The sequence below is a fragment of the Giraffa tippelskirchi genome, chromosome 5 (genome assembly GCF_054371585.1).
Source record: "Giraffa tippelskirchi isolate mGirTip1 chromosome 5, T2T-mGirTip1v1.2.pri, whole genome shotgun sequence".
Taxonomy (NCBI): domain Eukaryota; kingdom Metazoa; phylum Chordata; class Mammalia; order Artiodactyla; family Giraffidae; genus Giraffa; species Giraffa tippelskirchi.
In genome coordinates, this window is record NC_137279.1 from 191,975,527 (window position 1) to 191,995,854 (window position 20,328).

General features: G+C 60.6%; 1 protein-coding gene across 3 annotated transcripts in view; it reads right to left on the minus strand.

Annotated features, from left to right (window-relative positions):
* The window catches only part of HDAC4 (histone deacetylase 4), a 294,013-nt gene that overhangs the window by 38,398 nt on the left and 235,287 nt on the right, over positions 1-20,328 (minus strand). For all 3 annotated transcript variants that reach the window (XM_081491296.1, XM_081491298.1, XM_081491297.1), the window contains 6 exons: positions 18,791-18,907; positions 18,500-18,698; positions 15,395-15,633; positions 8,850-9,107; positions 6,129-6,315; positions 3,764-3,897 (listed from right to left, as the gene is read on the minus strand). In XM_081491296.1, the coding sequence (XP_081347422.1) occupies positions 3,764-3,897; positions 6,129-6,315; positions 8,850-9,107; positions 15,395-15,633; positions 18,500-18,698; positions 18,791-18,907 (1,134 nt within the window). The remainder of the gene's footprint in view (positions 1-3,763; positions 3,898-6,128; positions 6,316-8,849; positions 9,108-15,394; positions 15,634-18,499; positions 18,699-18,790; positions 18,908-20,328) is intronic.

The window sequence follows — 20,328 nt, forward strand, 5'->3', positions numbered from 1 at the left end:
TTTCCCGGCCTGGCTTCCAGTGTGAAGGGGTACAATGTGGCAGGAAAGCTGACCCACCCACACCATGACATTCCACACCACAGTGGCTCAAAGAGGGGAGCCCACCCATGGAGAGGGGGTGCTGGCTGGGAGGCTTGGGGGCCTCAGGAAGTCATGGCACTGCCAGTCCCCTAACCTCCCCTCCCTCGGGGCCAGTCCCACAGCCGTGTCCTCTGGACCGGGAGGTGCCCTGCACAGTGAGTGCTCCCAAGTGATCTGAGGGGGGGCCTGGCCTCCGATCATTATGCTGCGTGGAAGCACCTCTTCACCCCGGGTCCGTCCCCTCAGCCTGTGTCTCTTCATCCCGGGTCCGTCCCCTCAGCCTGTGTCTCTTCATCCCGGGTCCGGCCCCTCCGCCTGTGTCCCTCACCCCGGGTCCGTCCCCTCAGCCTGTGCCTCTTCATCCCGGGTCCGGCCCCTCAGCCTGTGTCCCTCACCCCGGGTCCGTCCCCTCAGCCTGTGCCTCTTCATCCCGGGTCCGGCCCCTCAGCCTGTGTCTCTTCATCCCAGGTCCGGCCCCTCAGCCTGTGTCTCTTCATCCCGGGTCCGGCCCCTCAGCCTGTGTCCCTCACCCCGGGTCCGGCCCCTCAGCCTGTGTCTCTTCACCCCGGGTCCGGCCCCTCCGCCTGTGTCCCTCGCCCCGGGTCCGTCCCCTCAGCCTGTGCCTCTTCATCCCGGGTCCGTCCCTTCCGCCTGTGTCTCTTCATCCCGGGTCCGGCCCCTCAGCCTGTGTCCCTCACCCCGGGTCCGGCCCCTCAGCCTGTGTCCCTCACCCCGGGTCCGGCCCCTCAGCCTGTGTCTCTTCACCCCGGGTCCGGCCCCTCCGCCTGTGTCCCTCGCCCCGGGTCCGTCCCCTCAGCCTGTGCCTCTTCATCCCGGGTCCGGCCCCTCCGCCTGCGTCCCTCACCCCGGGTCCGGCCCCTCCGCCTGTGTCTCTTCATCCCGGGTCCGGCCCCTCAGCCTGCGTCCCTCACCCCGGGTCCGGCCCCTCAGCCTGTGTCCCTCACCCCGGGTCCGGCCCCTCAGCCTGCGTCCCTCACCCCGGGTCCGGCCCCTCAGCCTGTGTCCCTCACCCCGGGTCCGGCCCCTCAGCCTGTGCCTCTTCATCCCGGGTCCGGCCCCTCAGCCTGTGCCTCTTCATCCCGGGTCCGGCCCCTCCGCCTGTGTCTCTTCATCCCGGGTCCGGCCCCTCAGCCTGTGTCCCTCACCCCGGGTCCGGCCCCTCAGCCTGTGTCTCTTCACCCCGGGTCCGGCCCCTCCGCCTGTGTCCCTCGCCCCGGGTCCGTCCCCTCAGCCTGTGCCTCTTCATCCCGGGTCCGGCCCCTCCGCCTGCGTCCCTCACCCCGGGTCCGGCCCCTCCGCCTGTGTCCCTCACCCCGGGTCCGGCCCCTCAGCCTGTGTCCCTCACCCCGGGTCCGTCCCCTCAGCCTGTGCCTCTTCATCCCGGGTCCGGCCCCTCAGCCTGTGTCCCTCACCCCGGGTCCGTCCCCTCAGCCTGTGCCTCTTCATCCCGGGTCCGGCCCCTCAGCCTGTGCCTCTTCATCCCGGGTCCGGCCCCTCCGCCTGTGTCTCTTCATCCCGGGTCCGGCCCCTCAGCCTGTGTCCCTCACCCCGGGTCCGGCCCCTCAGCCTGTGTCTCTTCACCCCGGGTCCGGCCCCTCCGCCTGTGTCCCTCGCCCCGGGTCCGTCCCCTCAGCCTGTGCCTCTTCATCCCGGGTCCGGCCCCTCCGCCTGCGTCCCTCACCCCGGGTCCGGCCCCTCAGCCTGTGCCTCTTCATCCCGGGTCCGGCCCCTCAGCCTGCGTCCCTCACCCCGGGTCCGGCCCCTCCGCCTGTGTCTCTTCATCCCGGGTCCGGCCCCTCAGCCTGCGTCCCTCACCCCGGGTCCGGCCCCTCAGCCTGTGTCCCTCACCCTGCGTCCCTCACCCCGGGTCCGTCCCTTCCGCCTGTGTCTCTTCATCCCGGGTCCGTCCCCTCAGCCTGCGTCCCTCACCCCGGGTCCGGCCCCTCAGCCTGCGTCCCTCACCCCGGGTCCGTCCCTTCCGCCTGTGTCTCTTCATCCCGGGTCCGTCCCCTCAGCCTGTCCCGCAGGCCCCGCTCCTGGGTGTGGGGACCCCTGTGGCCATCTGGGCCAGCCCTCAGCACTGCTCTCCTCGCCCCCATCTCCTAGCTCCTGCCTTGAAACTACCGTGGTGGCCGCTGGCCTGAGGGGACCGTCCTGTGAGCAGCGCCTGGGAGGAGGGGCGGGCCGGGGTCCTCTGGAGGAGGCCGCGTCCGCCGGGGCGATGCTGCCCCCCAGTGGTGCGGCCTCACCGCGTCGGGAAGCAGGTGCGGCTGCTCCAGCCCGGCTGCCCAGGGTCCCCATCCTCCCTCCAGAGGGGCTCCCGGGCCAGATTCTGGGCCCAGACCTCCAGCTTTCTCCTCCAGAGTTCATAGGTCGCCATAAGCGGGCAAAGATGTGGGGTCACCAGAGACGGATTGACCTCAGCTCCTCAACACCGTCCTGAGGGAGGGGCAGATGGGGAGCGGGGCTCTGACCATGCCCTCCAGGTGGCGCTGGGCTCTGAAGGATGGACGGAATGGTTCTGCTCAGCCATAGGCCTGGGCTTTCCAGGGTCGCTCTGCAGGGCAGCACCCCCCTGCCGGCACTCTATCCCTGGCTTCGTGGGATTCACGGTGTGGGGGACACAGCAGGTCCCCAGTGGGTGGGCACACGAGGGGCCAGGCCCCATCATCCTGGAGGGCTCCCGGGAGGTGGTGTCACCTGCCTGCTCCACAGATGACAGCGCTATGGCACCCACAGCCTGGAGCTCCCCTGCTTGTGCACAGACGCCCTTCTACCCTGACTCCCTGCCCCAGACCGCAAGTCCCTTATGGTGGCCACTGCTGCATCAGAAGGGTGGAGGGACCTCACAGGGTCCTTCAGCAGACCAGTCCTCTAGGACCCGATGCTCAGGGGTGCAGAGGTGGGGACCGAATTCCAGGCAGACTGACCGGTCTGTGTACCGCCCCCGCCCTGCAGGCCTCAGGCTCTACCCACACCCTGAGAGGAGCTTTCTCAAAAACTCAAGGAAGAGAACCTTCGATGAAGAGCCAAGAGAAACGACGGTCTTCCTCCAGATCAGGGTCACCAGATCCCATCCCATGGCAGAGGCCCTGGGATGGCCTGGCTGTGTGTCCTGGGCGATGACAGGGAGCCTGGCGAGGGGCGTCATTCCCAGAGAATGACCAGGAAGGGAAGTGTGCGAGAGGGGGCCGGGGAAGGGCCCCTTGGGTTCCTCCAGAGGGCAGGCCTGTGTGTCTGCTTGTGCAGGAGCCTGGTGTCTCACCTCCCAGGTCATCACACACTCACCGTGGCTCCCCGCAGGGACCCCGTGTCCCCCAGGTCATCACACACACATCCCGGCTCCCCGCAGGGACCCCGTGTCCCCCAGGTCATCACACACTCACCCTGGCTCCCCGCAGGGACCCCGTGTCCCCCAGGTCATCACACACTCACCCTGGCTCCCCGCAGGGGCCCCGTGTCCCCCAGGTCATCACACACTCACCCCGGCTCCCCGCAGGGACCCCGTGTCCCCCAGGTCGTCACACTCACCCTGGCTCCCTGCAGGGACCCCTGTGTCCCGCAGGTCGTCCCACTCACCCTGGCTCCCCGCAGGGGCCCCATACACCCCAGGTCCTCACACTCACACCCAGGCTCGCGATGCCCACAGGGCTGGCCTCACCTCACATTTGCCTCGCAGGCCGGTCTCCTGCAGCCGCGACCAGATGCTCTGGATGCGCCCGGCGTGCTCCGGGTGGCTGTTGGTATTCCCGCAGGTGCACTGGTGCTTCAGCATCAGCGTGTCGTACACGAGGCCTGCAGCAGAGGAGGCAGAGGTGGCCGCGATCAGAGGAGCCCTTGGGGTCCCCGGCAGCTGGTCCCCCTGCCAGGGGAGCTGAGCCCCTACTCAGGGCACTCGCCCAACGCTCAGAGTCCTTGACACCTGGGGGAGCCGGCGAGGGAGGAAGAAATGAAAAGGCAGCCCTGTCCCCAGGGCTCAGGGCTCTCATATCACAGGGATGGGCCGACCCAGACCCCGGGGAGATTTCGGTCCCAAACTCAAGTCTGCCAGGGACCCTGCCTATGGAGTAGTTTGCCCCTGTGGACTGAGATCCATCCATCCGAGGATCTTGGGCTCAGAAGGCTCAGTCTCTGCCTGCGGAAGCTTGCAGAGCCGCTGGAGAGGAGCGCACGCCTGTGTGCGCACACACACACACACACACAGGGACGCGAGTGCGTCTGAAATCACATCTGAAATCAGCCTAGACGCCGTGGGGCGGGGGAAGGTGGGGCTTGGCCTTCCGACCGCAGAGCAGCCGGGCAGGAGCAGACCAATGGCCACACAGACGCACACGCCCGTCCACGGGGACTGCAGGCGTGCGTGTGTGTGGGCAGCCCAGAGGCCCGTCAGCACCAGGGCACGGCCCAGCCGACGGCATCACGGCGACACAGTCGTGTGCTGCTGCTCACGGGGTGCGGGGCGGGAACTTCAAGGTGAAGCCACCCGCGCCCCTTTCTCAGACGGGGAACAGCCGCAGAGCGAGCGGGGAGCAGCAAGGACACCGGGCAGATGTGTGTGGACGCGGGAAGAGGCCCAGAGTGGCCCACGGCAGCGCGGGCCCCGCAGGGTCCCGGCTTCGTGAAATGCACCGTGTCCGTGTCTGCCTGTCTGTCTGGCTACGCACAGACACAACCCTAGACACGAGGCCTTACGCTGACCACGGCCCCCCCAGGGGTGGGGTCAGGGCCACCTGCCAACTTCTCAGGGTTTCCGTTGTGTGTGCTTTCTTATGAGGAATGTGCACTGTTTTGTAAGTTTTTCAAAAAGGAATAATGAAGACAAACTAGGGAACAGCGACAGAGCGGGGCTCGCCGGCCAGGACGCTCCTGGTGACATCATGTTGCCCGCAGGCTCCCTCGTGGGGACCCCCGGGCACCCAGGGGGCACACGCAATGTGGGAGCGTCCCCACTGGGTTCCTGGGGTCGTCTGAGCTGTGCCTTCTAAGCACGGGCCCAGCTCAGCCGACTCCAAGGACTCACTCTTCAGAGTCACCTGCTGACTCTCCTTGTGACACCTTGCAGTTCTCTGGTTTCCCTTCTGAAAAGCAGAAATTTGACTTCTGGAAACTGACTATGGAACTCTTCTCCAAACATGATCAGTATCCTTCCAAAATCTGACGAGAACGTGGCCACTTTTGCACATTACAGCGTGCAGAGAAACAGGGCGTTCCGTGAGAACTGATGGAGCGGCATGAACTGGAACTGCATTTAGATAACCTGTCCTGAGTGTGTCCTCGGGAAGAAACACCCGACGCGTTAGCAGAGGACAGGATGGGGCGCTGTCCTGGGGGCCCTCCCGTCCCAGGCGGGGCCGGGGGGGGCCGGTGGTAGGGGCCGACCTGGAGCCCCTTGGCTCAGACAGCCAGTCCCGCGCCTTAGACCCCGGTGGACGCTGTGCTCGGCTGCAGACCTCAGCCCTGACTCCCGGGGAACGCTTTCAGGCGGAGAGAGTCCTGCCCGCAGATTTCTGCGGGGTTGGGAGGCTGTGGGTGGGGGTGCGCCGAGCGCACAGACAGGAGCAGCGCCCAGGGCCGTCCAGGAGTGGAGAGCGAGCGTCTGGGGCTGGCTGTGCCCTGCGCCCACTGGAGCTGCACTCTCCAGGCATTGCCTGGGCCTCACAGGCAGGGCCCCGGGTGGAGGCTCAGCCCAAGGACAGGACGGATGAAGGAGGGCAAGGTCGCTACCCTGCCAACCCCGGGCAGGAAGCTGCCTGGTGGGTGCGGGCCCAGGGATGGGCGGTTCTCTGAGGCCGTGCTGCTCTGAGAACGAGGAGGTGGGCTTCTGGGCCAGGACAGACCCCCGGTGATCTCTCTCCGTCTGGCGCCCCCAGCCTGGGGCTGAGCCTCGGGCAGAAGGTCCGATGGGTGTGAGGCTGGGCATGACCCGGGAGCCTCGCCCAGCCTGAGCTTCACTCTCCGGCCAGGCAGGCCCCGCGTCTGCAGCCGCAGCTCCCTCCCCCGGCCCCCCACAGCCCTCCCCACGGTACCTGTGGTGAACCTTGGCTTGGCTGGGGGCTCCTGCACGGACATGGGGAAGGTGGCGGCCGCCGGGGAGGACTGCGCTCGGGACAGGGGCCGGTGCCCGCCGAAGGACACGGGGATGCCGGCGGCCTCCATGGACGCCTGATAGTTCCTCAGCTGGTGGATCCGCTGCTGCTCCAGGAGCAGGGCTTGCTGGGGGCAGAGGAAAGGGGCCGCTCTGTTGCTTCCTGGCATCTCCCGTCCCTGGCGGCAGGGCTACGGGGCCCCCTCTCTCCCAGATCCTCCACCCCACCGCCCCCGGGCTCCCAGTGCAGAGCCCCGTGCCAGGCTGCTGGAGAGAAGCCTGCCCTTGGGTCTAGGAGGGCGGTCAGCGAGGTGGCGGCCTTGGGCCCTGCTGATGAGTCTGGACATCCCCGCGGGGTGACAGACCTTCAGCAGAAAGGCCCCGATGAGCCCGCTCAGAGCTGACAAGGGGTCGTGGAGGGCTCCCTGAGGAGGAGGCACCTGGGGGGACAGAGAGGCAGTACCCAGGCAGAGGGTGCTGGGGGGAGGTGGACTTGGGGCTGTGAAGGCAGGGACTCAGGGCGGGTCCGGTTTAGCCCAGGAGCGCCCGGTCTGTGTGCCAGGAACGTGGGTGAGAAGCACGTCACGGAGGGAAATGCTACTTCTTCTGCACTCCCACGCCCTGCCTCTCCTGGTCTCCCACGTCCTCGGGCCGGGACAGAAAGGCTGCTGAGGCAGAGAAGCCCAGGGCCCAGCACACGGGGCGTCAGGGCTGGAGGGGGTGTGGGGGCACCTCTCTGAGGCTTGCACCCAGAGGGCCATCTCCAGGACCACACTGCAGCCAAGATCACCAGAGTAAAAGCAGGTGGGTTACACAGGATAAACGCATTGTTTTTCATACAAATTTCATTTCACATGAAGAACTGGCTGCTGTAAGAGAATGCCACAAGGCCCTAAAGCAGGAGGTCTGCAAAGCCAAGGGCTTTGGCCAGGTGATGCTCTCGGACTGGGAAGCGGGGAAGCGGCGGTCCCTCGGCTGAGCTGGGCAGGGCCCCCCAGCGCCGCTTCCTTCCTCTGGACCCTGAGAAGCACACACAGGAAGACCCCCAGGGCTGTGGGCTGGACGGGCAAGAGAGGCTGTGCCCAGGCCCAGGGGGAGGCGGGGTGCAGGGTTTGTGGGGCCCACAGCCCTGAGGGACAGACAGACCCCGACGTGCACCCCTGGGAGGCGGGTGGAGCCGGGGAGAGGTGGCGGGACGCCTGCTGGGAGCACGGTTGCTTCTGTGGGGACCCGGAGGCTCTGCTCCCCGCAGGGCTGAGGGGGAAGGGCAGGACACCCTACTTCGGAGCCCACCCTGCAGGGGGGTGAGGAGCAGGCAGCCCCCGCCTCGGGCCTCCCTCCGCAGGCGCTTCCTCCCGCGGCCTCTCCAGACGTCACACCTGCTGCCTCTGGAGCAGGTGCCCGTCTCAAGGTGACACTGCGCCTGCCACCGCGGCCCCCGAGACGAGCTCTGGGTGCGGTTCTCCTGGGAACACAGACGCCCAGCGCCTCTGATCACCGCCTCGGGCTTTGAGCACAAGGATAACTCCCCTAAGTGAATGCCGGCCACCTTACTGGCGAGACACCAGCCCTAAAAAACTGCCTCTCAGTTTCACGCCAGCGCAGTAAGAGCACGCTGAACTCCGGTTATAAGAGGAGGCTACCCCCTCCAGGACCGAGCGAGGCCCTGACCTAAGCCCCCGGGGCGGGAGCGAGCCCCGCCCGGCAGGCTCACACTGCAGGAGCCTACACTGCAGCAGGGACAGTGGCTTCTTCGGCCCTGACCTCCTTGCTGTCATTAGCACTGGCTCCAGGGGCCGGGGAGAAGGCCGGCCTGCTACCCAAGAGGGGCTCCCGGGAAACCGAGGCGCTGAGCCCGGGTGTCACCTGCCAGCCTTGTCCCAGGGGCGGTGGGGGAGGCACCCCTGGGCTGTCGGGGGAGGAGGAGTCTGCCTGGGCGGCCAGCACCAGGCCCACGGGGAGGGTTGGGTGAGCCAGGGCTCCACACCCCAGGTGCTGAGGTCCACTAATGAAGGATACTGTTAGATGTTAGATTCCACCCCTCGGATGCCCTGGCCCAGCTTCTCAGGAACAAGACCGCTCCCTGGGGGCACTCAGGCCTCTAACACGGGGTTTCGACCCACTAGCTGGCTGTCCCAGTGTTTTCTTGTCCGGGCCGTTTTACTCTTCACTGTAAGTTAATGAATCATTCATCGGGTATATTCATCAGTCTCTTAGGAGTTTGTTAACTGTGTGTCAGTGCCAGGGAACCTCACTGGCTCTGGGTGTCCGGACCAGGCTGCTTTTCTGGATCTGTCAGGCTGGTCAGTAGTATCTTCTTGGCCCCAAAGGTCCTGGCTTCTGACCAGATGCTGCAAACCTTCTTGATCAATGATTAAGTCAACTTCCTTCTTCCCCTTCTATGCTGAATCCACCAGCATTCGGATTTGGGTTAATCTGCCACCTTTGGGCCTGAAGGGGAACCATCCCTAGGGAGTCTGGGGCCTGTTTAGCTGAGAAGCAGGTGCATAAGTACTCACAGGGGGTGATGCCTGCAAAGCAGAGCTCACATCACATCTGCCTCCTGTATCAGCAGGGAAAGCTGAGGGCCTGGACTGGCAGGTGTGGAGGACGATGCCCCTGCTCACCCCCCTGCTCCCTGTCCTCCCCGCTCTGCGGGCACCTGTCTGAAGAGCAGCTCCTGCTCTGTGGGCGGCCGCTGGCCGGGCTCCGCCTCCCGCGGGGGCTCCGCCTCCTCGTCATCACTCTCGATGGGCTCCTGCTTCACCTGCACCCCGGCCAGCGCGTGGGCCTCCTTCTGCCCGGGGAGCCGGTCCAGGAAGGGCTCCTCCAGGAGCGCCTGGTGCTCCCGCAGCTCCTCCTCCGTCTCCTCGGGGTGGCTCTCGGGCTGCCGGGCCGGCTCGCTGGGTTTGGGGATCATCTGCAACACAGGGGTACTGGGTGGAGCGCGGCAGGATGGGTGTGAGGAAGCTGCTGGGACAGGAAGGGGCGGTCAGAGCCCACATCTCAGGAACAGTGGGGCTGCCGTCCGAGGGCGCCGTCACCCTGGGCTGAGGCAGGACAGGACACAGACACAGACACACACAGACAGAGACACACGGACACAGACACACACACAGACACACACACACACAGATACACAGAGACACAGACACATACAGACACACAGAGACACACAGACACAGACACACAGAGACACACAGACACACAAAGACACACAGACACAGACACACACATAGACAGACAGACACAGACACACAGAGACACAGAGACACAGAGACACACAGACACACACACAGACACAGACAGACAGACAAACAGACACACTCATATACACAGAGACACACAGAGACACACAGACACAGACACACAGAGACACAGAGACACACAGACACACACACAGACAGACAGACAGACACAGACACACAGAGACAAACAGACACAGACACACAGACACAGACACACACATAGACAGACAGACACAGACACACAGAGACACACAGACACACACACAGACACACAGACAGACACACAGACACACTCATATACACAGAGACACACAGAGACACACAGACACAGACACACAGAGACACACAGACACACAGAGACACGCAGACACACACAGACACAGACACAGACACACAGACACAGACACACACATAGACAGACAGACACAGACACACAGAGACACACAGACACACAGAGACACACAGACACACACACAGACAGACACACAGACACACTCATATACACAGAGACACACAGACACACACAGACACAGACACACACACAGACAGACAGACAGACACAGACACACAGAGACACACAGACACAGACACACAGACACAGACACACACATAGACAGACAGACACAGACACACAGAGACACACAGACACACACAGACACACACACAGACAGACACACAGACACACTCATATACACAGAGACACACAGAGACACACAGACACAGACACACACACACAGACACAGACAGACAGACAGACACAGACACACAGAGACACAGAGACACAGACACAGACACACAGACACACACATAGACAGACAGACACAGACACACAGAGACACACAGACACACACACAGACAGACACACAGACACACACATATACACAGAGACACACAGAGACACACAGACACAGACACACACACACAGACACAGACAGACAGACAGACACAGACACACAGAGACACACAGACACAGACACAGACACACAGACACAGACACACACATAGACAGACAGACACAGACACACAGAGACACACAGACACACAGACACAGACACACACATAGACAGACAGACACAGACACACAGAGACACACAGACACACACACAGACAGACAGACAAACAGACACACTCATATACACAGAGACACACAGAGACACACAGACACAGACACACAGAGACACACAGACACACAGACACACACAGACACACACACAGACACAGACAGACAGACAGACACAGACACACAGAGACACACAGACACAGACACACAGACACAGACACACACATAGACAGACAGACACAGACACACAGAGACACACAGACACACACACAGACAGACAGACACACAGACACACTCATATACACAGAGACACACAGAGACACACAGACACAGACAGACACACACAGACACAGACAGACAGACAGACACAGACACACAGAGACACACAGACACAGACACAGATACACAGACACACACATAGACAGACAGACACAGACACACAGAGACACACAGACACACACACAGACAGACAGACACACAGACACACACATATACACAGAGACACACAGAGACACACAGACACAGACACACACACACAGACACAGACAGACAGACAGACACAGACACACACACAGACACAGACAGACAGACAGACACAGACACACAGAGACACACAGACACAGACACAGACACACAGACGCAGACACACACATAGACAGACAGACACAGACACACACAGACACACAGACACACAGAGACAGAGACACATGGACACAGACACAGACACACACACAGACAGACAGACACAGACACACACACAGACACACAGACACACACACACAGACACAGACAGACAGACAGACACAGACACAGACACACACACACACAGGACACAGACACAGACACACAGAGACACACACAGACACACACAGAGACACACACACAGACAGACACAGACACACACATATACACAGACAGACAGACAGACACAGACACAGACACACAGACACACACAGAGACACACACACAGACAGACACAGACACACACATATACACAGACAGACAGACAGACACAGACACAGACACACAGACACACACAGAGACACACACACAGACACAGACACACACACACAGGACACAGACACAGACACACAGCCACAGAGACACACACACGCACAGACACAGACACATACACACACATGTGCGCGCCGGGCGCTATCCGTGGCGCTGAGAAAACACGCAGCCTCGCGCTTGGCGCCTGTTTCCCAGGCCTGTTCGCCGGGCACAGTGAATCACAGCACATGTCACTCACCACAATCGCAGGGGGTCGACCCACGTCCGCACCTGGGTGTGAAGTGGGGGTGGGGGGAGTGCACCCTCCTTCCCTCTCACTCACAGCCTCCCCCACCCCCCGCCGCACCAGCTCGCACCCAGGCACCACGTGGACCCTCTCTCCACGGGGACAGGCGGCCTCCGAGTGTGCTCACCCGCGCCGTTGGCCCCAAGCCTGTGGCCAGCACACCACGCCCCCTCCCCACTGAACTTCCACGTGCAAGAGCCCCGCCCTGCCAGGGAGGACGGACCCTTCCCCATGTCCTGACTCTGTTTCTAGAAGGAAACCAAGGGCTTCCAGGAAGCCTCAAGTTTTTAGTCCTGAGCACTTGTGTTTTAAAAAGTCCTCATGGAAGCACCTGCTCCCTGACCCACACCTGGACGAGCGCAGCCTGGCTCATGAGGGCAAGACTGGGGCACTTATGCTAGCTCTGGACTGCATCCGCTGGTGACCAGCTGGGGTCAGCTGTACCGTGGGCACCAGGGCCAAGCCCCAGAGGAAGCCTGAGCCACTGATGCCCTCCAGAGCACCCAGCTCGCTTTGCTGAGAGGACAGTTTCGATTGGGCTAGGGACTTGTTCTAGGGACCATCCCCTAAGCTGCTGTGCGAAGCACTGCAAAGGAAGCACGCTGTGAAAGGCAAGCCCTGGCCCCTCTCTACATCCGCCCCAAGGCAGCGTCTCCTCAGGAAGTTCCAATCCAGCTGGAACACGGAGGCCAGAGCTCTGGGAGCAGGTCCGTGCTCAGCGGAAGGTCAGGGGTGTGAGTGGGGACAAAGCCGTGGGGCAGGCAGTGGGCAGAGAGGCTCCGAAGCATTTCGAGCAAACACTCCTGCAACCTCACATCTGGTGATCTGACCAACTTCTCACAGCGGTTCATCCAAAATAGTGTTCTGAAAATTTGTCTTTGAAGATCTGGGGATCTGTCCATCTCATCTGCTTGCCACATACCTGGAGCCGGTGAGGCCCCACTATGAGCTTTGTGCCTGCACAGAGTCCACTGGGGGTGAGACCATGTCCCCCAGACCTGGCTGGGGGCAGGAGGACCCATCTCCACCAGCAGAGGGCGCTGGGCCCCTCCAGGACCCCAGGCCCACTGGGGCCTGGAAACCTCAGCAGGTGGCATCGGCAGCCTCAGCTTTAGGGTCCCCGGGGTCAAAGTGCTCGCGTTTCTGTCATCCCCCAGCGTCTGGTGCAGAGTCCAACAGGTAACAGGCTGGGGTTGATGGGAGGTCTGGGGAGCGCAGGGCCTGGGAAGGTGGCTGGGAGACAGACTGGTGAGTAGATCTCACAGCAGAAGGACGGGGAGGGAACAAGGATGGGGGGGCAGGAGCGGCCAAGGCCCCTGTGATGTGCTCCAGGGTGAGGCTGTGAGAGAAGAGGCTGCAGACACCGGGTTGGGGTCAGGGACGAGGACGCGGGGACGGGGCGTGGACAGCGGGGGAGGACACGGGGACGAGAGCCTCCAACGCCACAGACTTGAGCCTCCAGACGATGGTCTGGGAGGCAGGTGCTTCCTCTCTGCTGTAGGAAGATCCCAAAGAGTCAGGCTGAGGACGGACGGGGTCAGGGGACTGCCTGAAGAGAAATGACCCTTTGGGGGCTCAGCCGGGAGAGGGCGGAAGGTCAGCAGAGGGGCTGGTCCAGGCGCACCGGGAGACCCCGGGGGTTCCAGGCCGGGCGCCTGCGGACAGCTGTATAGGCGGAGGCTGGGGCAGGCGGGGCAGGGGACCCAGGCCTGCAGCAGAGAGGCTGAGACCCCAAACTCTGGGTGACCTGCGAGGGGCTGTCCTGGGAAGGGGGATCCAAGCGAGGGGTCAGGCAATGGGCCAGGGCTGGAGGTGATGGTTAGGAAGAAGCAGGCAGAAAGGAAACGGAGGCAGGAAGCATGGATGCTCCAGGCCAGGCTTGCGGAGCCAGGGCGGCTGAGAGCCTGGAAGGGCATGCGGACACAGGGAGCAGGTGAGATGCTCACCCAGGGGACGCCGAGGGGGAGGGCGGGGGGCGGGGGGCGGGGGGCGGGCCCCCCCCAGAGGACTTGGAGAAGCCGTGTCTGATCCTGGAGGAGCCGGGGCTGCCCCAGGCCCTGCCAGGATGTCAGCTCTGAGAGGGCATGTGTGACAGTGGGAAAGACTGCAGTGACTCAGCAGCAAAGGGCACACACAGACCTGCTCTCTGTCTCCCCGAGGCCTTCTGGACCTCAGGAGCACCCTCTCACCAGCTAAATGAGAACGGAGGTAACTCCATGTTTGGAACAACAAGCTTCTAAAAGCCAGACTGGAGTTCAGGGCCCAAACCAAACTGGCGAGCAGGCCAGCGTTTAAGATTGCTGGACACGCTCACCATGAGATGCCCGAACAAATGGGACCCGGTGTTCATGTTCACGACTGAGCTGAGGAGCAGTAACCCATGCGAGGAATGGCTGAGACCCTGGTGCACTCCGGCCAGGGCTGCGGGGTGGGGCTGCGGGCCTTGGCTCAGGAGCCTTCAGGCCACGGGCCCGAAAGACAGAGGGCAGAAACGTCGGTGCTGGCAGTGCCGGGTATGACTGTCAGCTCCCTGCACCCTCCGGGAGATCAGTGTATAAACACTTCAATCAACTGTCGCTGCTGACAGCAAATCAATCACGGAATGAAATCCAGAGAGATCAGCCAGCTTCTGTCTCTCTGTTGGAGAACATACCACACGTGAACAGGTGTTCCTAACTTTCTAGTCTCCTACCCTATCACTCAGCGACATAACACAATTAAGACGTTCGGCATCAGAAAGGTGACAGGAAGTGACTTTGACACTTTGGCACGTCTTGCCCACCCTGACAGGTGCCTTTCCTGCCCCGCGGGGGTGCGTTCAGCTGCCCCACCCACTCCTGACCCTGCCCTGTGCCGCCTGGTAGGGGAGAGAGGGGCTCTGAGGCAGGGGTGCTGAGCCTGTGTCCGAGCACTTGGGCGGGCAGTAGGGCCTGGTCGGGGACAGCTGGCCCTTCAGGGCCCCCAGTTCTCCCAGGATGGGAGCTGCTGGGCAACGTGGTTGCTCTGCATTTAACCTTTGGAGGAACCGCTGGACAGCTTTCCAAAGTGGTTCCTCTCATTCTCTATCAGAAATGGGCTTTGATTCGAACGTCAGCATTTGGAACCAGTTATTTGAAACTGCTGCTCTTCCTTCAGTAACCAGCAGGGAGGGCCACAGTGACCTCGGTGCCGCTTCCTGCTGAGAGCTGGCCGGTAGTGACCGTCCAGATGTTGGATGGAGGGACGCAGACCTCTGGGCAGGAGCCCTCTGGCCGAGGTTGCTGCAGTGGGCAGGCAGAGCGCCAGTGTCCAGGGGCCTGGAACCTGTGCTTTGGGGGCCCTGTGCCTCTGCTGGGCACTCTCTGCCGGGGACTTTCCGCTGGGGACTCTGCTGGGAGTTTGCTTAAGAGGATAAATCCCCTTAAGAAACCCCAGAGACCCGTGAGGGGCAAGCAGAATAAACCACGCAGGGACGCAGATGCTTCAGGCATACAGCCCACCCCACTCCTGCCTCCTTCATGCCACCAATGGGACAAGATGCTCCCGCCCCCGTGTCCCCGGCCCCGCCCCCCGGGCCCCGGCCCCGCCCCCACGACTCCTGGCCCCGCCCCGAGTCTCACCTTGTTGAGGTGCAGCTGCGGCTGCTGGAAGTGCTGCTTGTGCTTCTCCAGGAACTGCTGGTGCTGCTGCTGGATGACCAGGTGCTGCAGCGCCTGCGCGCTCTGGGGCAGCGGCGCCGACTGCGTGCGGCCCAGCGGGCGGTGCTGCCGCAGCTTGTGCACCGAGGGCGCCACGCGCTCCGCCCCCACCAGGGGCTGCGCGTGCAGGGGCAGCGCGCCCAGGCCTGCCAGGTAGCGGTCTGGAGAGAGAACGGGGAGGGGAGGAGCAGAAGGGAGGGGCAGGCCTGGTGAGTGACTGCCGGCCGCCGCCGCCGCCCTGAAGCCCGCCGGGCCTGCTCCTGCACACCGACCACCCAAGGCCTGGACTTGGGGACGCAGACCGGTCATCTGGTCCCCCCATACCCAGGTCCAGGCCGTAAGTGGGCTCCGAGGGCGGCCCTGGCACAGGTGCCCTCAGAGGGGCCTGGCTGAGGAAAGGGCCAGGGTCTGGAGGCTCCAGAATGTTCTGGAGGACCAGCGAGTGGGCGCCTCCCTGACAGCCTCAGAAACCCAGGTATGAGAAGACACGTGCCCTTAAGGACCAAACCACTTTAAGGGGTTCAAGGCCTCGATTTTATACACAAAGAGGGCATCAACACTTGGAAAAAATCTGATGCATGTTGTCAAAATCTCTGCAAATTTCTGGGACAGGTTGTCACCGCTGCCCAGAAGGGCCGCTAGGCCGCACCGTGTCTGGGCTGGGTATTTAAGAATCTGTATCGCCGGGAGAGGATAGGTTTGAATCTGTGTTTGAATCTTGCTTCAAAATGCAACCTCCTCATGTGAACCAGGAGGTGAAATATTCTCCTTCTATATTCCTTTCAACCATCAGTACTTTTTCTTTTACAAATTGTGAGTTTAGACAGTTTACCATTTTCCCTGGTACCACAGGCAAAAGGGTGTAACAGACCCTTCCCAGGCCACCTGAGTATCTGTCCCCTGGCACCAGAGCTGGAGAAACTAAACATCAGTCAAGCTGCCAGTGACCCCAGATCAGGGCGTCTGGGCAGGAGAAACCACAGGTGCACAGCCCAGGCCGGCTCCCAGCGGCCCGAGCGCTGACCCCCGGGAGGGGCTGCGCTGCCACGCTTAGTCGAACCCAAGCCCCCTCCAGTGGGTACTGACTGTCAGTCTTTTCCTGGTCCCTTCCTGGGGGTTATTTCTGTATTAAAAATTCTACTTTGTGTACGAACAGAAAAAAAAGTTCAACCCTAGCAAAACAGTCCCTCACTACCTTTTCAAAAAGTTAATCAATCAGAGTTCCCTAAACCACCATCACTTTATCCAAACCAAATAGTTTTCTGGAAAGGTAAGTTATCTTAAACCTTACTATCTGCTTGGCTAGTAAACTAAAGTGAATAACTCGAAAGGTAGAACCCTTCTGTCCTCGGTTTTCTATTGATAGAAAAGTTAAAAACAAACAAAAACACAGCGTCAGCGTACAGAAGATCTTTTGGATTCATCAGCTGTTGGTCTGGTGGCTCAGGCGGTAAAGAGTCCGCCTGTAATGCAGGAGACCCAGGTTCGATCCCTGGGTCGGGAAGATCCCCTGGAGAAGGAAATGGCAACCCACTCCAGTATTCTTGCCTGGAGAATCCCATGGATGGAGGAGCCTGGTGGGCTGCATACCATGGGGTTGCAAAGAGTCGGACATGACTGAGTGACTTCACTTTCACTTTCTTTCACTTGGTCTGGGTATTATGGGGGATTAAATCATTTCACCAGCTTCCCAGGTGGCACTAGTGGTAAAGGCCCCTCCTGCCAATGCAGGAGACATAAGAGACGTGGGTTCGATCCTTGGGTTGGGAAGACCCCCTGGAGGAGGGCATGGCAACCTACTCTAGTATTCTTGCCTGGAAAAACCCAGGGGAGCCTGGCTGGCTACAGTCCATGAGGTGGCAAAGAGTCAGACATGACTGTGAAAGTCACTCAGTCTATGCAGTCCGTGGAATTCTCCAGGTCGGAATACTGGAGTGGGTAGCCTTTCCCTTCTCCAGGGGAATCTCCCTGACCCATGGATTAAATCTGAGTCTCCCGCTTTGCAGGCAGACTTTCCCTGAGCCACCAGGGAAGTACTGTTTGTTAATTGGCTATACCCTAATACAAAATAAAAAGTTAAAGGGGAGAAAAAAAGTGAAATAACCCACAACTTTCATTGTCAATGTGAATGGCCACGGCTCTGGACCTGGGAGGGCGGCAGGGAAGGGCCCACTGACCCCGGGAAAGATGGACAGGCCAGCTGGGAAGTGAGGGAGAAAGAGAGAATGAATGCTGAAAACAATAAAACCAAAAGTCACCACCAGAGCAACTAACAGCTGAGCAGGACTCCCCCGCTGATACTGATGCTGGGGACTCTGTCGACCCTCCTAAAACCTGACCCAGCTGGATGGGGCCTAGACCTGGGAGGTCGGCCCTACAGCAGGGCCCCCTCATTTGACAGCAAACCCTGAGCACTCTGTCACTTGAAAAGTAACACCTTTACACTGCTGCTGCTATGCAAATTTCATAGCAAGTCTGTGTGTGTGTGTGAGTCGCTCAATCATGTCTGACTCTTTGTGACCCTAGGGACTGTAGCCCACCAGGCTCCTGTCCATGGGATTCTCTAGGCAAGAATACTGGAGTGGGTTGCCATGCCCTCCTCCAGGGGATCTTCCTGACCCAGGGATCAAACCTGGATCTCCTGCATTGCAGGCAGAGTCTTTACCATCTGAGCCACCAGGAAAGCCCTAATTTTTTTTTCTAAATATAACCACCCCTTAGACGGGGCATGTTTAAAAAAAAAACGTTACTGCGAAGGAATCCGCTGCCCACCAGGGCCACCTCTGTGCTCCATCACACCCTGAGCACCCAAAGGGCAGACACGTCAGGGGGCTGGCAGCCTGCTCTTGGGAAATCAACAAGAAGGTGTGTCTGCCGCTCTGGCTTCCACGCCCGTGGCTCTGTGAGTGGACTCGGTCTCTCCAGCCACCGCCTGGCTCGGGAGGGCTTGGGTGCAGAAGTTCTGGGGGACAGGTCACCCGCCCACCGTCCTGAGGAGCCCACGACAGCCCCACGTGGCCCGCTCACCTGTGACGAGGGGCGTCTGTGCGGGCGGCTGCTCCAGGAGGACCACGTGCTGCAGAAGGGAGCCGGAGGCGGCCCCCGCATCTCGCTCCAGGGGTGCCGCGCCCAGGTAGGGGGCGAGGTGGGTGCCGGGGAAGAGGGAAATGCGCTGCTGCAGGGCGGGGAGGGCCAGTCTCTCGGCCTCCTGCTGGCCGGCTGCCCCCTGGACAGAGAGGCACGGCCGGGCACCGGGTCAGGGGCCTGGCGGGGCTGCCCCGTACCACCGCCCCGCAGACCCCAGGGGCGCCCACTTACCGCGGAGGGGCCAGTGGCGGGCAGCCCCAGCGTGATGTTGGGCAGGGATGGCGACGTGTAGAGGGGCAGCGGGCCCACCGAGCCTTCTCGCGCCACGAGTCTGTGGGCCAGGCTGGTCTGCAGGCAGAGCACACGGGTGTCACGCAGGCTGCACAGCCAGGCCTGGGCGACCTGTGCCACAGGAGGCAACGAGGGAAAACCCTCCGGGGCAGGCTGAGGTCCAGTCTGAAGTCTGGACCAGCAGAGGTCCAGACCTGAGGTCCCCGGGACAGAAACGTAGAACAAGGACAGCTCGGAGGCAGACATGGCGTCGCAAAGCAATCAACTCTCGTTCCCGACTTGTCCCTCTCGTTTGATCTTGTTCAATCCACACAACATTGTAAAACTATCAGAATAAACCTAGCATAATATACTTAAAAATATAGTCTAAGGATCAGGAATGTCTTTCCAAACATCATGTGAGAGGTAGGAACCAGAGAGGAAAATGTTGATTATAGAAAAATGCCTTTACATAAAAGGCAAGTAACAGCAATGACAAGGTTGGCAACTGTAGTACAGACAAAGGCCATATATACAGAGCACGCGAGTCAAACAGCAATGAGTGAGAAGTGACAAAGAAGAACCAGCAGGGAGAAGAAAACTCATTAAAAAAAAAAACACATCAGCAGTAATCTAAAATAAGAAAAAAACTAAAACAAGAAAAACATTTAAAAACCTATGCAGTTGGCAAAGATATTTTAGAACGACAACAGCATCTTGACCCAGAAAAACAGAACTATACTGCTGGATGGAGCATAACCAGCCTGCTCCTACAGGACAGCTTCATGTCGGAAGTCTTAAAAACAGATCTAACCTTTGATCTTAAAACCCCACTCCACTCGCAGGACATACTCTTGGGAGAGGAGGTTGGACACACGTAGACTTGACCATAGCAGCGTTCACAGGGCCCTATACCCAGTCAGAGGGTAAATCCACGAGGCACGTTCATACACAAAGACACATTCATCCACGGGGACACTCAGGTCGGAAAAATCCTGATGATGACTTAGAATCTTATTTATCACGTGTGATTAAGTGCCAGTCTCCGAGGACTTGAATTACTGTCGTATTTCATGTCGTTTTGCCTCTAGAATGAAGCTCCTTGCAGAAAGGACACTGTCGTAGTCACACTGTCCCCCTCTCAGTAATAAAAATGACACTAATGATGGACTTATAACTGGTTTTCTCCTAGCTCTTCTCACAATGGATTATATAATTAAGGCTGAGAAGCATTTTGCCTGCTTTAAAATTTCACTGGCACAGTTAGAAAGAATATGAGCTGAAAGTTACTGTGACCAAGGGCGGGACTGCAGCCCCGGCCAGTAAGTGCCCCTCGGTCCATCAGAGGACGGAGCGATGACCACCCCAGGGCGTGTGTGCTGGAGTCCCGTGCCGGGCACAAGTCCCTGGGTGGCTTCCTGGTGTCACATGCATGGTGTCACGTGGAGACTCACGCACACCTGACAGACGTGGTCCTGTGCTCCAAGGGCACCGCAGGA